Source organism: Dromaius novaehollandiae, chromosome 1 (genome assembly GCF_036370855.1).
Source record: "Dromaius novaehollandiae isolate bDroNov1 chromosome 1, bDroNov1.hap1, whole genome shotgun sequence".
NCBI lineage: Eukaryota > Metazoa > Chordata > Aves > Casuariiformes > Dromaiidae > Dromaius > Dromaius novaehollandiae.
The window spans coordinates 161,945,959-161,966,163 of record NC_088098.1 but is presented as its reverse complement, the minus strand read 5'-3'; the positions used below and the strand labels follow the sequence as shown (position 1 = coordinate 161,966,163).

General features: G+C 34.7%; 1 protein-coding gene across 2 annotated transcripts in view; it reads right to left on the bottom strand.

The window, feature by feature from the left end:
- STK24 (serine/threonine kinase 24) overlaps positions 1-20,205 on the bottom strand; it is a 63,728-nt gene that overhangs the window by 12,115 nt on the left and 31,408 nt on the right. For both annotated transcript variants that reach the window (XM_064504548.1, XM_026119416.2), the window contains exons 3-6: positions 9,110-9,166; positions 5,307-5,415; positions 5,032-5,189; positions 1,060-1,245 (exon numbers count right to left, since the gene is read on the bottom strand). In XM_064504548.1, coding sequence (XP_064360618.1) covers positions 1,060-1,245; positions 5,032-5,189; positions 5,307-5,415; positions 9,110-9,145 — 489 coding nt within the window. In that variant the 5' untranslated portion in view covers positions 9,146-9,166. The remainder of the gene's footprint in view (positions 1-1,059; positions 1,246-5,031; positions 5,190-5,306; positions 5,416-9,109; positions 9,167-20,205) is intronic.

Below are 20,205 nucleotides of genomic sequence, written 5' to 3'. Positions count from 1 at the left end.
TGAAAGTGTTAAAATGACTCATAGTTGTATCACTATAAAGAGATTATTAAGCAAACCAAGCAATACTGTCACAGACTTTGTGTCTTGATACTGTGTATCTTAAAATACATCCATTTGTATTTACAAAAAAAAGTTAAGATGCTAGTGAGTATGTTGCCCCATACTAGGAAAGCTGAAATGCATGTTTTCCTACGCAGAGACTAAAAGATAAACTTTTCAAAAGTGCCAAAACAACATATTAACTTCCTTTGATGTTCAACTGAACTACAGCCTCTGGCATCACTTGGAATAGAATTTTCAAACATCCATATGGCTATATTAGAAAAATATTAGGATTGATGCCTCTATCCTAAAGCTTTCTGCCAGTAATTTTATTTTTTGTGCAGTGCTTTACTGGTCTAGCCATTAAAACTGATAGCAAAAAAAAAAAAAGTTCACAGGAAAATTTATCTCCCTTTTAGACCAATTTCTATATTAAAGTCCTGCACAGTAGAAATCTTTTCAAGTAAAAAAGAGATAAAGAGAATAGGTTAAAAAAAAAAAAAATTAAAGCCACAAGTTTGCAGGCATATAAAAAAGGCACATAAAAACCCTACAACCTGAACTCTTAAATGCATTTTTTAAAATAAAACAGTTGGTTTTTCAAAGTGTTTTAATAAAGAACACACATATACAGATTCTTTTAAGAAGAACCATAACATACTGAAGTGGTTTTGTTAAATTGCTTGATAAGATACTTGATAAGTTGTACGAAGTACATCTGATCAAGTTTATCAACTGGAGGGCTATTTCCTTACCTGTTCCACTCTGCCTTTGTATCTTAAAATGCTTTGTCCATTTTATTTTTGAAAATCAGAATGCTAAAGAAATAGTACTGTTATCAGTAAAGCAAAAAGCATTTCAACCTTAAAATAGCAAGTTTTAACTTTCATTAATCTCTCCAAATACATTACTGACACAGATTTCCCCTCCAAACGCCTTGCAAAGGAGTTTTTCATAGAGAATTCATGTAAACCAGTCAAGTTCTTTACTAGAAAACGACAAACAGCTGAAACTCACAAAGCCTGGGTCCTTGTTCAAGCAGGCCTCAACAAATTCTTTGAGAGATTTACTGAAGTTTCCTTCCAGCGTTGGTGGATTGTTCTTAGGGATGAGGAACAAAACCTTCATCGGATGTAATTCTGAATGAGGTGGCTCTCCTTTTGCAAGTTCTATGGCTGTTATGCCTAATGACCAGATATCTGCCTGTAACAAATAATACTTCAGAGATTAGGCTGGAAAAAGACAGGAAAAAATGTTGCTTGTAAAGGTAGATTTTAACCTTTACTGTAGATCATTTTCATGTGCAAATTGTTCTTGTTAATATCCTCTGCCTATATGCTCCCTTTTTTCTGTGTCTCCTAGACTCATTGTTTTAAACATTTATGCCTGGTCTTCAATTTATTTTGTTGAATTAAAGTTAGCCTTGTTAAAGTATAGCTCATAAACACTGAGGCATTATTCTCTACACAGCATATAATCACATACAATAGAGTGCATAAAGTTCAGCAGTTGTTTTTATTCTACTTCATAAAGCAGTTCCGCTTATTAAGAGTTTTAAATCTTTCTGAAGTCAATACAATCTCATTTGCAGTTAGAATTGATTTTGAAGCAATTTTTTTAAGAGTAATGCTGTGCAACAGTTCCAGAAGTCTTTTTTTTTAAAGCAGTGATCAGTAAAGTTGATATAAAAGTGTTTTATCTACCATATTCAAGTACATCCTAATAACCTTACACCATCAGTAAATTTTACCATGTTAAGATTTGTACAGTTTCAAGTCTTTAACAAAAATTATTCCCGCAGGTTCAAATGGGAGTGGACAAATCACTGCTAAGTACGATTTATTGTGGTATTGCCATTAGCCTTTCCTCTCCCATTCTAATCAGTAAAATTTAGTCCAATTTTGATGCTTTTCTAGCCAAAAAATAGCCATGTGCAAGAGGAAGAAAGATTTAAAAAGAAAATATTTATGTTTCTATTACAAGTTATATAGCAGAAAGGACAGAACTAGATATGGGTAAGTTAAAACAGGTAAGAAAATACTTTCAGATAAAGAAAGAAAACAAAACAGGAGGAAGGAATAAGAATTACTGACAGAGTAACAGAAATTAGAAAGAAAGGAAGGATCCTATGAGCACATTACGTCAGAGAACAAATGGCTCAGGGAAAGGGAAAAACGGCGAGGGGAAAGATAAATAAAATACAGGGGAAAGAAAAAAGCAGGCAGCAATTTTAATGTCATGTAACTTTATTTTAGCAATATTTTGGCATTTTAGTATTTTTTCCCTACTGATTCCTTAGCAGCTAAAAGATTTTCTCTACTATTATCCCAATGAATTACTGTGACTTCAAAAATGAATTACAAGAGAAAATGAAAAATAAAGTCCAAATTTTTGCTACAAAGTACTTCTCTCATATTAGCTATTTATCACATTGAAATGCAAATGCTGTTATAGCAAACATTTTACTCTCACACAAGCCACCTGGAAATCCTAAGTTCTAAAATGCATGGCTCTGAATCATTATTTACGTAAGTCTGATATAAGCTGCTGGAATTTTAGTATTTATGTGAAATACTACATTTCCCATTTATTTTTTAAGCAATAAACAATTATAGTACCTTGTAAATATTACACATGGTCAGAGAATGATAAGAGTATCTTAGAGAAACAAACAGTTTGGGAATGGGACTGAATAAAATAACAAAGGAATGAACAGATTTTGTATAGCAGGTAAGGAATACATAGCTCACTTATGTCTAAGCGGTCCAGAAACATGATGTAATATTGAGAACACAATATTGGGAACATAAATTTGGACTTGGTTTGATATTGTTTACTTTCATCAATTTTCAAAGAAAAATACACAGAACGTATGCATTTATTAAATCATGAATTAAAACTGCATTTTTAAAAAACACAGAAAGCATGTCCAGTTGACATTTTTGATCTATTGAACCAATTGCTTCTTTACCTTAACAAAAGATACTCTATATTTACATTTTCAAAATTTACATTTTGGAAAGAAATGAGACTATATTCAAAATCACACCATATATTAAGCCTTCATTATTTTTATATAAGCTTAAGAGACAACAACATGTTAATTAAAAATATTGTAAAGAAATGTAAAGACAATAAAGACACACTGTTTTAACCAAAAGCTTTAAATTTCAAGTGCTTCATGCATGGAAATCCTTCAAAAGTCTGCCTCTTCAATTCTGAAATCTGTGTTTGACAGGATAGCAGGATTCAGAAGCATATCTGAATTCAGATGAAGTACAATTATATTGTAATATCTAAAAATGTTTACACTAAAAATCAACATATTGGAGTAATAGTTCTTGCAGAACCACTTCATGGGTTATGTTGACAATACACTGTAGACCATGGTCAGGAAGACCATCAGTTACCAATAATGTTAAGAAGTGCTTCTGTATTAACAAAAGAGCTTAAGCTATGTAACAATTATTAGCCATATCAGATCTCAAGATGCATCTGTCTTCTTTTAGCCATATTAGTAGTTTTCTGTCGTAACTCAGGTTCTGCTTATCCTTGCACAATTGTACAATTTCAGCAGTCAGCATGAGCAAAGATATCAATCTAAACAGAGAAGGAGCAATACGCAATTTAATAGCTGGTGTGAGGCATGAACAGCAACACAGTAAGGGAGGAAAGGAGCAGATAAACCATATCAAAGGTAGTGTTAACAGAGCACTTTCGGGCCCTTGGAGAAAACCCGTCAGCATGAGGGTAAGTAACAGTATTGGATAGGTAAAGGAACAAAACTGATAACAGCAACTATGTGATGGAGACTGCTTGCCACTCGCTGGAAGTACACTATTTAAAGGACACTCCCGGCTAACACTCCTCAAACATGACCAGCTTATGGAAAGAAAATTAGGTTAGCATTGAATGTCTGTCTTCTCACTCAGACCCTGATAAAATAAAATAAAGAGACCTTATCAAATGGCTGTTGCCCAACAGTAGTAAAGCCATGTCTGTACAGACAGCTTAGTCTGCTTTCAAAATGCCAAAAGGCTCACAGACACAAACATATATACCTAGCTCATTCAAATTTCGAGCTCTGGCCTTGCAGGGCAGTGATCAAGTATCTAAGTACTAAGTATCTAAGAACTTTTTATGTTCCCATGACATTGTGGAATGAAGCAGCCAGAATTCAAGATCTGAGGTGTGTTCAAGTGAATCACAGTGTATTCGAGTGAAAGTCATTCCCAGAAGCCAAACCTAAAAAAAAAAGCTCCAAAACAAACGAAAAACCCTGCATTACTCAACATTAGGAATTTGGGTTCTTTGAAGCTTCTAGAGGCTTGACAGACCTGCTAGCTCTTTTCAAATAACCTCTACACATTAAGATATCAAACAGGGAAGGAAGTAACACCACAAATGATGTAAACCAGTCAGAATTGGCAAGTTCTTTGCTTGGATAAGGGTGGAAAGAAACAGGCCATCCTGTCTCATTGGGTTGTAGAACATGGAACTATGCAGCCCCTTTTCTCACAGATCATGAATGACAGCACTTTCAAGTGGCACATTTTCACACCAACCAAATCCATATTCTTAACAGTGCTGCTGGCTTTTTTTTTCCCCAAAAAAACCCAAAAAACAGTGGAGGCAGATTAACTTTTTCTATATATCTGCTCTCTTCCACTTTTAAAAGGCCATCAAAAATACTCATCCACAGAGTATAGGGAAATATTTGTCAATAGCATAATACTTCCTGCCATTTGGATGGGCTTACATGCAAAAAAATTGGAGGTTTGGATACAAACTAGGAGAGCTTCGTTCCATGCCAACAGCTTTAGCTGCTAGTCATCGTAAAAATGTACACTTGTCTGGACCCAGCCAAAGATGATTAGCTACATTCTGAAGACCAACTTGTGCAATTCAAGTTTGAACAAAAACATTTGTAAATGAAGTAAATAAAGGAAGGAACTTTGGCTGATGCTTTGAAATACCAAAGTGTCTTACCTTTGAATCATATGCTGATTGCTTTATTACTTCAGGTGCCATCCAAAATGGTGTTCCCACAAAGGTATTTCTCTTTATTTGTGTATCTGTTAGTTGTCCTGCTACTCCAAAATCTGCTAGTTTTACTTCTCCTTGCTCAGATAGCAATACATTAGCAGCTAGAATAAAAGAAAAGGAAACAGATGAAATTAACAGCTTTGATACGTCAAGGTTCTTCATTTCTACTGCATGAGCTATTCTAAAAACTATTACGATATACATAAAAAACAATTTACCTTTAATATCTCTGTGGATTTTCTTTTCTGAATGCAAGTAATCAAGTCCTTTGAGTATCTCCCTCAATACTGTGGCAATCTGGATTTCATCAAGTGAGCCAGGTTCTAGCTAGGAGACACAAAAATATTAATACATGTGTGTGTGTACAGACACACACACACACACACACACACACACACACACACACACACACACACAAATAAAACTTAAAGGTCAGGTATTTCTGATTAAATACATGAAATAAAATGAAAAAAAAAATTATATTCCACTTCAACTGTCTTTAGTCAAAGCCTGTCTTGCTAAGTGGTGAATCTTATGAAATCATGGTATATGTCCTAATAGTCAGTCTTACCTAATAACTTCTGAACCTGCCAGCCAACTGTAATAAATCAACTGGACAGAATTCAGTAAAAACTTACTTAAGGCTGCTGGCTGGGTTAAAAAAAGGACATGCAAAATTACCATGCAGTTTGTTCCTCTCCCTCCTAGTCTTTCACATACAAATTCATCTATTTTTATAGAGCAGTGTGAGAGAGAGAGAGAGAGAATTAAATTCAATAGCTCAGTATTATAATTATTTTCCACCGATCTAATCAGCAGGGGAGTTTACTTTGTCTTATTATGTCTTGTCTTGTCTTCAGCCTAAGAAGAGAGACCTACCTTAAAATGTTGCTGTTGCCGTAGTTTCTCTTCATTTATTTTAGAAACTTATTTCTCTCCCTATGCCACACCTCAAACTTCCAGTTTGCTAACTTCATAACATGAGATACAGCCCAAAATACTTTAAAGAAAATACATGGCTCTATACTAAGTGTCTGATGAACAAGAGGCAAAAAAATACTTAATTTATCTAAAACACCTTAAAAAGTTTGTTAAAAGTTTCATAAAGCACAATGTCAAGTTACAGCTTTGCAGTCACATCTTTAGATAGATGCGCAACCTTTGAAAAGTGTCTATCTTGTAATTTTATTATTTATATCGTATTGAACTGAGACGTGCAAGTCTACAGGCTGTACACAGACCCAAACCTCAATATCTGAAGAGGAAACTAAAGCACTTTGGGCAACACATCAATCACACATGCTACTACTGCATGGGATTTTGTGAAGATCCCCGAAACACAACTCAAACTGTTAGCCTAATAAAAGCATTGCATACTATGAAAGTTATTTGCTCACATAAAACTAAAACACTGAAGGTATAAGTCTGCAGATTGTTAGAATAAAAGGTTCTGAGCAATTTAATTCTTATGAGAAGAGACAGCGGGGACAGAGGAACTCAGAGCTCTCTCTATCTGAGGTAAATTTCAAAAAGTGAGTATGCTACTAACTCTAAAGAGATAAAGACAAGGTCACTACCTAAAGGGGCTTCCTTAATATTCTAGTTTATGCCACAGTAGCAACCACTGAAATACAACCAAAGAAAGAAGTTATACCTCTGAAGCTTCGTTCACTTATCAGATTAAAATTTCAGGGATGATAACATCAGAAAATCCTCAGGACAGAAACCCTCAGTTAACAGGTAGGAACAGATGTAAGGTTTCAGGTAACGCAGACAATATATTTTACCTCTGTAGCCTTACTTACAAACTTTTTTGCTTTTCTTTAGCTTTGAGAGAACCAATATCATCAGGACAAAATTAAGAAATGAATAATTTTTCACAGTAAAATTGACACATATATAGGAACATTCTGCTTTATAAGTGCAACAAACAGGCAGACACATGATACTGCCAGTCCCTGAAAGCCACTGACAGATTCTCAAGGCTTTGCTTCTTCTGGGCTACAAAAGCCAGTTCAGGATTTGGCAACATTAGACAGCATATCTAATACAGGAAAACCTCTTTTGTCAGATGTTAGCCAGCACCACATTAGTAAGCAGCAAATTAGTGAAAACAGACTATGTCTGAGAATATCAGCATTTTTACCTTGGCCAAAAACCTAAATTACACCTCAAAACTGAAAAATAATTTATGTAATCATATTAAATGTACCTTCTCTTGTGAAATGTGACTTTAAAAAAAAAGCCAATGCATATTTAAGCACAGAAAACTTCAGGCCAAAATGTCATGTATACATAAAACATGCAGTACGACACGAATCTGAAAATGGATGAAGCACGTGCAAGATGCTTAATATTTAAACACTTAAATTATGATTTCAGTGCAGAGGCAAGATTTTGTCAACAGTATTCCAGGACATGACCAAAGTCTTTGTACTATTGCTAGACAAAAAACTTAGCAATAAAAATACGGTCATCACATAAATTTTAGTTGTGTGATTAAGAGAAAAGATTAAAAAAAACTTGAGAGCATCTATTTTACTTCTCCTCTTTTACATATTTTCAAAGCAAAAAGAGTAATTAAGCAATAATAAAGCTACAAAAGCAAACAAGTATTTTCTAATTGCTCTCCTGTCAGAAAAAAAAATACCAGGACAATCAGTAAACTTTCTTTTTTGCACATCTTTATTAGGAACACTAACTGCCGTGACATGGCCATATAACTCCTCCTTACAGGATGTGAAAACTAAAGGTATATATAAGCTCAAAAAGATAATTAGATATATTTATAAATAAGTACATCAATGACAATTAAAACATGGCAGTCCAACTTCAGAAACCCTGATAAAAGCATCTACTACCCTCCTGTCTTCTGGATGCCACCTGAAAAATCCCTCCATATAGGCCTTTTTAATTTCACTCTTTCCTCAGATATTTATTAGTTGCCTCAACTGCAAACAGCATACTGTGCTACAAGGACTTCCACTCTCAGCCAGTATAATTCTCACTAAGTTAAAACATGCATTTTTACTCCTAAAATAGTATTGAAAAAAACCCACAATAAATGCAAGATGGCTTGTGGTTTTAAGTTTTTCCTTTTTTTTTTTTTTAAATGGACAAAATGAATGTCCAGCATCCAGTCAAGGAAAATGTAACCTGTTCTGGTAAATATCCCTTTGAATTACAATACAAAAGAGAAAAAATTATTTTGTTAATTCATCTAGTGTAATTATTTTTCAATCTAGTCTTTCAAATATTCTGAAATATGCCTCTATGTTTTATTTAAGCAGATCTCCTTGCAGAATTAGATACTAAAATTTTTGCTAGAAGAGAAGCGGAATAGATACGGTTCACTACATATACAAGATTCTATTGTTGTTTGGTTTGGGTTTTTTTACACATGGTATGCAAACATGCAAAAAACATCTTTCAAAGAAAGCTGTTTTAATGCGAGCTAAAATTGTGTCTCTATCTCCATTTAAACTTTAGTGAGAATTCAAATAGGGAAACTTCTGGCTTGTTTTTTGGGGTAGAAATGGAGGGGACTGGGGATGGAGGGTGTTATTTTAAAATGTATACAGCAGAAGTAATTGCATTAGCACAAATAAGAGACAGAAAATACTAATTATTTTCAGCCTCTAGTGTTCTCTGATTGACTGAAGATCATCATTCTAAGATGAAAGTGTTTATACCTTGCTTCCAATATTATGTTGCTTACTTCCCTTCCATCTGTACCAATCGGTCTTGGCTTACGGAAGAATAACATTTTTGTGGCATTGATGAACACTTTTTCTCCTTTCCTGGGAATATCCAAATTAAAACAAAAGCTTTTCTTTCTTGAGGCATCTGGTTACATTACTTTCCCACTTAAAGTAACAATCTTACACTTGTAAAACCATAATTTTTATATTATTATAATAAACAGCATCATAAGCAAATGACATATTATAGTTTCTGGAGTTATATAACAGAATAAGAGACGAAAATAATTACGTGGGCTAAAGTAAATAAATTTACTTACAAGATCAAGGGCAGAGCCTCCACCAAGGTATTCCATTATTATCCATAGCTTTGTATCCTGCAAAACAAAACAACAAAAAAGAATATTAAGGAAAAAAGAATCAGTTCTTTAAGTTATAATGAGACTTGTTTCATCCTTTTTGCTGAAGAAAGGATCTACGGTTTTGAAACACCACCAGTGTTTAGCTGTACCTCCAAAATATCTTTGGATTTAACATGTGATGTTATTTTAATTCCTCATCAGATGGGACTAAATTTAGTCTGTCATAAGCTATTTACACAACTGTGTTCTCAAGAAAGTTTAATTCTGTTCTTTTAATTTAACAAGTGGAAAGCTACCTCACATTTATCAGAAGGCACAAACATTAGAAATTAATTACTTCAAATAACTGATGCATACTCTTAATATCATATTCAAGCTGAGTTCATGGTACCTCTTCTGTGTACTGACACTAATACTATTAGAACACGGATAGCATCCAGAATACAGATAGCAGAATACAAATAGCATCCAAAAATCCAGAAAATTCTCTTTAATACCAGCCAAACAGTAATGTAGCAGAAGGAAACCTCATCTTTAAACTGAAAACATAAAGAACATCTTAAGCATCTAATCCAATGGTCAAAGCCTCAGAATTGGAAACAGGAATGACTAGAACCAGAACTGTACAAGTATTCTGATGCTCTGACTTCACCAGCATATTAACTCCCAAAAGCACCCACCCGGCTTTCCTGTTCTTATGACAGTCGTTAGTATATTCTGCAAAAGTATCTGGTCAGACAGGAAACAAGACAGGCAGGGGTCACTCAGTGCAAATGGAGAATAAACATTTACATTAAAAAACTCTGATAAAGATATTCAGAATACCTAATATTAATTACATTATATAAGATACTTATCCTCTCATTAATATAAAATGTCTTGATTTTATTATCTTTATTAGTACAAATACTCAAACTATTTTCTTTACTAAGCCTGACTCCTGTCTAGGTTGAATTTCATTTAAAATGGATTGTTCAAATCACTGACTTGTTTCATTTGCTTGAAAGATAGATCAGAAACAGGTAAGCAGTTACGGAAGCATATTGGAAAATTTTCCTTGCTGATGTTTATTCATCTGATATATGGTATAGAATTCTGGACAACTATGTTCAAGAAAGATGAAACAAATGAGAAGGGTATAGAATAAATATAATTTAAGATGGCTACAGCAATTTGTTAGTTTTACCAAGTGAAATAAAGTTGGGGAGGAGTTACGATTACCCTGAAATACCTCACAGGATTTAAACAATCACTCTCTATATATATACAAAAGCCAAAAGAAATTAAGCCAGTATACTTCCAAGGGAAAGCTTGATGTATTACAGAATGTATAATACAATATATATAAAATATACCACAGGAAGAAAGAGATTGGACCCAATCATTTGTTTCTGCTGTTTGCAGTGTCTTATTCCCAAATACACTAAGAGAAGCTCTAAGTCCACCTTTCCCTTGCAGTAGAACCCTTGAGACATGAACTAAAGGAAAGCCATAAAACTACTAGATAGATATTCAAGTGAAATTGCTGCATGAACCATATAATTTTGTTATGATTATCAAGTTATATTATGGTTTATTAGTTTTAACTCCATGTACCACTCACAAGAATTCAGCATAAAAACGTAAGTATCTCTCATAAAGCAAGGAGCAGATAAATAGCAAGAAGATTAATTTACTTTAACCTGTGAAATAAAAATTCATGTAAACGCAGTAACTGACAGCCAGGGCAGCTGAGACCCTCTGAATATTTACCTATAAAGATGGTTAAAGAGACAGACAGACAGAGACAGACAGACAGAGACAGAGAGAGACAGAGAACAAGTACATGCGCGAGAACGAGCGCATGCGTGCGAGAAAGAGTGAGCGAGCAACTGCATAATGTAACTTTTTTAAAACCACCTAGAGAATTTGAAAACTCTAGCTGTTAGTAATCACTTAGGCTCTTTAGTCATTGTTGTAGCTGTAATTACATCTGCATCTGTCCTCTGTCTGATCTCAAGATGCATCTTTTGTAAGTAAAAGCACACAGGCCTCCACCGATCTCTGTTTTCACAAGTTGTACAATTTTCAGCTAAGACCCTAGGCTAGAGTTCCTTCACCACCCACTATTTTTCATACACAGATCAAACTATTTTTATACTTTTCTTCAGGAGTCACCTAATGGTATTGGAAAAACATAGCCTTGTTAAAAATATTTTGAGAAGCAGAACACAGCTTTTACAGAAAAAATAATTTTAAAATTTAAAAAATCTACATTACAATCTTTGTAAAGCTCTTTCACAATGTTTACCTCCCTGCAGACACCACAGATACTCAAAGAATTATTGCCTGTCTTAAGAGAATACCTTACAATCCTGAAATAGTTATTTTGTTGCTAAGAGTTGCCCAGATTTTAGCTTTTGGTTAAAGGCTCCAATCCCAATAGTTTCAGAACAAGTATGCTTTTGAGAGGTCACTTATTCTGAGTCATTTTATTTTCAGAAATCTTCCTGAGCTCAGTCAACACAATCAATGTATCAAAAAAAGGAAAAAAAAAAAGCAATGAAAACCTTTTAAACCTCTTTTAAGGCAGCATGAAATACCCTGCATACTCCAGTATTGTGTACCTATGAAACTTGGTAATAACTTAGGCACAAACATGTCAACTATATCACTACTTCTTATTTCAACAGAAATGCCTGGTTAGGAAAGAACATGGTAGGGCAAACGGAACCCCTTAATCTTCTCGGAAATAAAAAAAAATCCATGTACACAACAAAAAAAATAACAAGAAATCAAGAGGAGATACATCTTCCCTTTTCTAACATGTCAATTATCTCATGGATTTAAAGAAATAACAACTTCAATTTCCTAAAAGATAAAAAGTCCTCCCAAAAGTAGCAACCAAATTCTCTAACTTCTAAATTACAAATTTGATAATACTCAAAACAAGCTGAATATTAAAAATTTGGAAGTAGCATAAAATAACTTCAAAAGATACAAGAATATCATTTTTAAAATATGATCACAATTCATAGTCTTTTTATTTTTTTTAATTTTTTTTTTTTTAAAGTCTTCTCAGTCTTTCCTCCTGGATCTTTCACAAGCAACTGCTTGGGGTCACATTTCTGAGTTTACAACATAATAGGCATGAATCTAGTAAACTTAGTAATATTATATATTAAAATAAATCTAAAATTCAGTAAAGTGTGGAAATGCAGTTAGGACACTTGCACAACTGTACTTTTATCCCCTGCGAAGCAAAGCAATAGCTATATGTTACGATTATGGTATCTTTATATACATAGCCCTAGATCCAACTAAAATTGCTCTTAAATGCCCCTCTCCTCCCACCACAAAAATACTCCCCCCTCCAAATTAAGTCTCCATCATTCATGTGAAATATCTGAAAGATACAAATACTATTATAGAGAATCTTACTACCACTCTAACTAATCCTTGCTGGAGTTGATTTTCTTGGTTTATTTACAATCTGTATACATTACTTAACAAGAAAATACACAGGAATGCTTCTGCTGAGATTTTATTAAGCAATTTGTTAAAAATTCTTTCACTTTTAGAACCAGTAACCCATATATACTTACTTCATGCCACTTGGCAACAGCACAAGACAACTAGAGCACTACTGTCAACTAACCTTGGCACCACCAGAGCAATGCATGTCCTTCTTCCATTCCCTTGCCAATATCTCTTGCACTCCTCACGCTCCCTAACACCTACTATCGCTTTTGGGTTTTAGGCAGCCCAGATGCTGTCTTTGCTTGTACTTCTCCCATCCTTTTGTATGCATTCCCCATTTTTCCTTTCAACTGAAACACCAAAAGTACTAAATTATCTTCAGTAGACTAAACAGAAACAGCACTTATGTACTATACTTTCAATAAAAAACTACACTTGTATACTGAGACTACCACCATCAGGTACGCTGTTTTAAGATCTGAAGTAACACCAGTTTTCTTCTTTTAAGCATTAGTCACAACAGATCGCTGAGGTTCCTTCCTAATACAGTGCGGTCATGGTGATTCATCAATCCAAATTTAGGATTACTACTCCTCTATAAACATAAATGAGCACATTAATGAAGGCACATGGAACATTTCTTTTTTCACAGTAGGAACATGGGGTTTTTCTTTGATGCCATGAAGCTTGGAAAAGGAACAGCTTTGGAATCTAAAAGGAGCTCTGTTACTGAAGGGCAGAGTTTCTATAAAGACTCTCCAAACTAGTTCGCTCTTCTTGCAGTTTGACTTCTATTTTAACTCTGCAACCATACAGAAAAACACATGGCAAAAGCAACTTTATCTCTAATAATGTGTTCTCAATTAATTCACTATTATATCATGAAAGTAGTTGTAAATAAAATGCAGCTACAGTGGGTAAAGAACTTCTCCTAACATGTAAAAATCAAGGACCATCCACCAAAAACCTCTCTTGGAGTCTCAGAATTCCATTTTAACAGAAATTTGAGCTGTACAGAAGAAGTATACAAACGTAAGTAATCAAGATTAAAACATTTCTTTATAAATCATTATGAAGTTAATAAAACTTGAGTAAATATGGAGACGTCCATCTTCAGAGATGTCTTAATTTTCCTTTTTTAATGGAAAACACATTTCTTAGTAGTATGATAATAAACAGGCAGGATTCACCTAAAGCAATCAAGCCAAAGTACGTAACAATGAGAATGTGCCTAAATCAGCTTTCTCAGGAGACTGAGGATTTGCAGAGACCCATAAAGGAGAAAGACTACGAGGACTCAAAAGTAGTAACACTAAGTGATCTGTACAGCATTTCAAAGTTTAGATGAAAGTACCAAATCAAGGAAGTCAGCTAACGCAGTTTGAAAACAGCAGCGCAACAGTAAACATGACTTGAATGATGCCTAAAGTGAAACAAAGTTCCCATCTATCATGAGAAAAAGTATTTCTCACTTTAAATTCATGGTACACAATAGACAGCAGAATAAAAACTATTTCTAAACACATATAAAAAAAAATCTGTTACTCAAGGTTGGTTTTTTTTCCCCTCCCTGGAGACCAGCTATCTCCAAATCCCACTGAAAATCTGCATTTACAAACAGTTGTAACTTATGTCAAAGAGCACAGGTCAAAAGGAATCACAACCTAGAAGTTATATAATTGAAATAATAAAACAGATTTTTTAATCAAAATAAGAGCTAGCTTAAAATGATCTACAGAGTAGTAGAAAAACATAAAGTATTGCAAAACATGTATAGAATACCTTGAACAGAACCTTAATCTGAAAAAACAAACTGGTTCCGAAACTGAGATACATTGTGCAGTATGTGGTATGTGACTTGAGTAGAGTTCAATAGCTATTTTGTTTAATAAAAATTTCATAGTTTAACTGATATATATGCTGCACTGATACAGATCAGAGAGATTCATGTTTCAATACTGGTACACATTTACTATCAATTTTCATACTGATTATCCAGCATACAACCCAGATTTAAAAGAAACTTGAGATATGTAATGTACACAACAGAATAAACTTTCTAAACTGCATTCCTGCTACAGTTTGTTACCGCACCTCACTGAGATTCCTATTTTGCTAACTACACACATGAAATCACCAGGAAAGTCCGACAACTGTACCAACCTAGAACCTTCTCAACTATTTGGACACTGATTCTTAGATGCCTGACTTCAAAAACATGATTCGGAGATAAAGAATTTCTCCTCTTCTACTTTAAGCAAACTTGTCTGCTGATTCCCTGTTTCCAAAGGAAAGATTTTAGAGACAGCTGTATTTCACATCTGTGTTTTTTATTATGCCTCTGAAGTCCACGCTGCTCTGTAAAGCCACCAGGTGGCAGAATGACATGATGCCAAAGATGCTCTCTCCCCTTCCCCCCACGAAGGTCCAGCCCTAGAACAGCAAGCTGTGCAATCTGCTCAGGTCAGAAGCACAAAACCACCCTTTCAAAATGAATCAGAAAACATTTGCCATCCCAATACCCTTTCTAAAAAGTGGATGAAAGGGTTAATCAAACAGAAATACATCCTAAGGAATATGATCGCTCATATACCTGAATTCTTCAAAATGCTTTCCTTTTCTCACAATGAAGTTCAACTTCAGTCAACTATTCTTTACTCAGCAGCAATCTCCTCTACACATGTAGTTGCATTAGTAGAGGTTGTCTTGTTCTACAAGATGCAAGAAAGGATACTGCTACCATTTGGGTCCTTGTCATTATCTGTTAACTCACATGGACATATGTGAGCTTACATGTAGATATAAGATACATGATCGATCAGAAAAAAAAAAACACATTTTGTAGGATGCCGTAACCGATGCATTGAGACAGTGACAGGAAATGGCACTTGCCTCTGTGGCTATTTGTGACATTGGCTTCTCTTAGGCAAGCCCAAACCATTTCAGAACAACACTAAATGTTGCCAACCGTCTCAAACCTGAAAACAAGTATCAAGATCTCCAGAACTACACTGATAATATTTTAAATCTCTCCGCAAGAGCTTATTTTATAAAAAATATTTTAAGGACTCTGACATATACAAGAAAATTATTGTTTTAAGTTATTAGAGAGAAGGCATCCTTGACTTGACATACTGACATTAGATCCTTGAAACTCACAGGATCTGCAAACTTTCGAGCTGTTAGTGGACTATTCAATTCTAGATCCATAGATTAGTATGAGAGCAGATACCATCTGACAAAAGAAAGTTCTCTGATTAACAGTACAGGGTAGATATTAGTGTATTCAGCAAATACATATTTTCAATAATGAATACATGCTGCTCTATCTCATGACCTTAATACTTATCACTTCTTGTCTAGTTATAAATATTACACATATATATTACTGGTTCAATTTAAAATCTAACCCAAGCTAAAACCAGTGCTGCCCTATGTTAAAAGTGCAAAATGAATAGCATACCACCATCTGCTTTTGTGCCATTCTTTCCACTACACAATCCTTGGACAGAGAAGGAAAGCAATGTCCCATGAACTTCAAACAGCCTATCCTGATGCCAGTTAGATTTCTCGATGTAATTTAATAACTCTTTTGATAGATTAAGATTAAAGAGATGTGACAGGATAAAATTACTGATCGCACAGTAAGTTATTTACATCACAGTTTCTCCCAAATTTGAACAGCAATTCTGTTAGCATAAGTACTAAATAATCAAGCTCTTGCCAATACAAATGGACAAACGGATTCTACCACTCCATATCTAGCTCCTATGACTATCTGTCAATTATCAAAGAATGGCTATAATGTTTTTATAAGCTTTTAGAATGGTCTTCACAGAAAAAAACCAGACAAAATCTTTCAGTGCCAATTCACACTACCTTTCTAAGACAGTATAGTTTTCTGCCTCTAAATGATAAAGCAGCATTTTGCTTTTAAAGATAATCGCAGTAAGTACTACTATTTTTTTCTTGCATATCTGACCAACAAAAAGTTCTTCAGCCTCATTACAAAAAAATAAAGAATGTTCCTGTCATTCCAGCCCTTCCTAGGAGACATACTAAGCTCCATCATTCAGTTAATCCATCACTGCAATTTTTTTTTGACAAGCTATTCATCTTGTTAATGTGCTTCCACCTATTTGTTAATGTCATTACAGATTTCATTAAAAAGAAAAAGAAATCTATAGTATTCCCTAAAGATGGAAAGTTTTTGTGAAGGTCAGATGGCATGCAAAAACAACTGTTGGCTTCCAAGAACAAGAGAAACCATTTAATGAGAGAACAAGGCTATAGCCACCCAGGTGACCTTAGCCACCACAGATAAGTCCTCCCTCCTCCTTCCTGTTGGAACTGATGGTCCATGTTTTAGAGAAGGATCTTCAAGTCCAAGGTTCCTAGAAAGGTGAGGAATAACTGAAACATCAACAGCTGTAATAAATTAGCTAACTTTTATCTTGGAAATCAATATCCTGCTTTGGAGTTTGGAGTATAAAAAGAGCAAAAGCAGATGTTAAAAAATACAGATTCAGATAATCCATCCATCAAGAAAGTATGGGCAAAAATTTAGCCATGTCAAAGCAGAACATCTGGCAGACTATTAAAGGCTGCAGTTCAGACTGATTTGCTTCTTAAACCAAGAAAATTAATTTTACTATCAATTTGAAAGGCTTCAAAGAGAAAGAACATTACTTTGAATAGCTCCCTCCAGGAAAAATTTACAAAGCAATAGCTACATTTACCATCAAAAGGAATTCTCCAAGTATTTCATGAATTCCAGAGCCTCCAAATAACATAACACTTACCACATATAGCTAGCTCTCCCATTTTATAAGAATGTACGTCCATCACAGATATTTCACTAGAGACTAGTAAGCAGACTTTAAATTCTCAGCCCTACTTCTACCCTTTCTTTGCTGAATTCCTAGAAAAGTATGCATAAAATAAGATATTTTAAAAGCCTTTCACTGATACTAGAAAGCTGCTCAAATGAAGTAAATAAAAAGTGCCTTGAATTCCTTCTCACCTGCTCACAGAAGAGGGCAACTCACTATTAAAAATAAAATATGCCTATGATTCTCTTTAGCTTGTCTTACAGAAACAGAATGAACCTGACAAGATTACATCAGCTTCAGTGTGCTCCTGCTTGTTTGGCACATTCAGTAATACCTTGTAGAGATAAGAAGAAGTACTAGAACAATTTCCTGAAAGAGATTTGCAGTTCTGTGAACGTTTCCTTCTTTGAATTTGAATATTTCTTTTGCTCTTTTGAAAACCAGAAGAAGGGGCATAGACATAAAGTATCTTTTGGAAAAATTATGTATTAAGAAAAAAATCAAAATTCTTAATACTTGAACAATATTACATACATAGGAAATTTAGAAAATAAAAATTATGAAAGCTGACTACTGTAACTGATGTCCCAGCATTCAAAAAAATAAATAACAACTACTGAAAACTGTCAAGCAAAAACCAAACTAGTTTAATCTATCAACATAGCAAGGACCTTTAACCATTTTTTAAAATGAAATCTGGAGGATCTGCAAGTTGTTGAAAACATCCACAGGTGAACCTGACTCACATAGCTTTGGAAAAGAATTAGGTGGCACGTTTATGGGACAAGCCTCCTCCTTACTACCTTAATGTACTCAGATTTCAACCTATGGATCCTTTATATTTATATGGTAGAGCCCAATAAGAAAGTTAGCTAGATGGTCACTATTAAACACACTTGACCTAGTCAGAAAGCTCTTTTTTAAGGTTAGAAAAGAAGTCAAGCTAATAAGTAATATACTCATGTCACAAAGGAAAAAAACAGGCAAAAGTTGTTAATGAGTTACCTGCAATCACACAGGAGTTAGTAACAGAGACAGCTTAAATGGTCTGAGTGCCAAGTATGCTCTCCAAATCCACACCCGTAGAAGAAATCCATTCAGCAAACAGAACTCATATTCACTAATAAATCTACTCTATTCCCAAATATTCTCACCAAAAAAAAAAAAAATTGCAAAAAATTTTTTCCTCTTGTTTCTGGCCCTGCTTTTAGTGTGTTTCGCAAAACGCTTACTGGAATAAGAACAAGAAAAGTAAGATCTAGAGCTGAGCATTGCTATGAATCACCTCCATGGAAGGAAAAAAAATGCTAATGTGGGATCTTTGTGTTTGAATTTCTAACATCTTGGTACACTTCTGTTTCTTTTAAATTAAGTTTTCCATTAAAAAAATATTCCATAGGCATTTAGAAGATACAAACAGCTGTGCTACATCTAGGTGACATCTGACAAGAAAAAACAATTCCTGAAGGATATAGTTCCCTCCAGCAGAATGAAATGCAATACTTTGTTTGCATAGAATCTTTGTGGGATAATAGTCTCTAGAAATCTAAACACACACAAAGAATTAGGTGGGAAACATCTAAGTATTAACAAATCATTCAGAGATCGACACAAAAAGTCTTTTAAGACTGTGGAGAGCAAGCGGAGGGCTTTCCCTAACTTTATCCTTAAGGATCATGAACTCAGAAAAGTTCAAGTTTTGAATCTGATCTAAAACATAAAAAATAAAATAAAGAAAGGAGAGGAGCATATGTCTGAGTACAAACCCAAGAAGAATAGAGTGTCTTCTTCCCTTATGCTGAGGGCACATTGGTAGGCAAATGGACGAGGGCTACTGGTAGCAATGCATATGGCCATGAATATTAACGGCGCTGCAACCAGCTGATGAGGCCTCAGGGAGTTCTCAAAAGATTTCCATGAAGGAGCTATGAACAGAAACCTTTAGGAAATGGTAATGCTCTGCTGAAGAATATTACCATGTTGGGGTGCAGAACTGGTGAGAAGTATTTCGTCTGGGGAGCATTTTCTGAGGCGCTTACCTCCTTTGAAGTCTCTTGGCGTCAGGATGAATGCTAGCTGTCCTCGGGCTGCCATCCCTTTGAGGGGAGGGAGATACAGGTGAGCCCAAAGGTTCTCTTCTAAACACAAGTCCTTACTGCAAGCTGGCCAAAAGGTCCCTGAAATCAAAGAAATCATTGTGGTTTTGCATGTGGCGCATTTACGTCCTTTAATTACGGTTTGTCAGCCATCTAACATGTTCAACCACAGAGAAAAAAAAATTCATCTGCTGGGCAGCCAATGCAGAATAGAGACTAAGGAAAGAGAAGAAGTGCTCGTTCCATTTTGGACACTACGTACTCCATGAAAAAGACAGGCAACATGATTTTTCAGACTAAGCAGGACATCCTCAGCGTACAGTATAATATGTGTGTATATGTGTGTGCACATGCACATGTGTGTATACATACAGCTATTTGTCTTTTGCATCATTTTCACTCATTTTCCACCACTATGAAATTCCTGCATTCTTCAGATCAAGAAAAAAAGATCACTTTCATTTCTAGACATACGTACTAGTCAATGTATTCTACAATCTAATATAGTAGGTCACTATTTGACGATTACCTCTTGCAGTTACCACAGCAGCATACAACTAATCCTTAAATGCATTCTTTTAGCAGTATGCTACTTGTAACATAACTTGCAGAGCCACTTGCTAAGAAAAACAAAGTTCTGTCACAGTACTGATAAGGACTCCTTTTG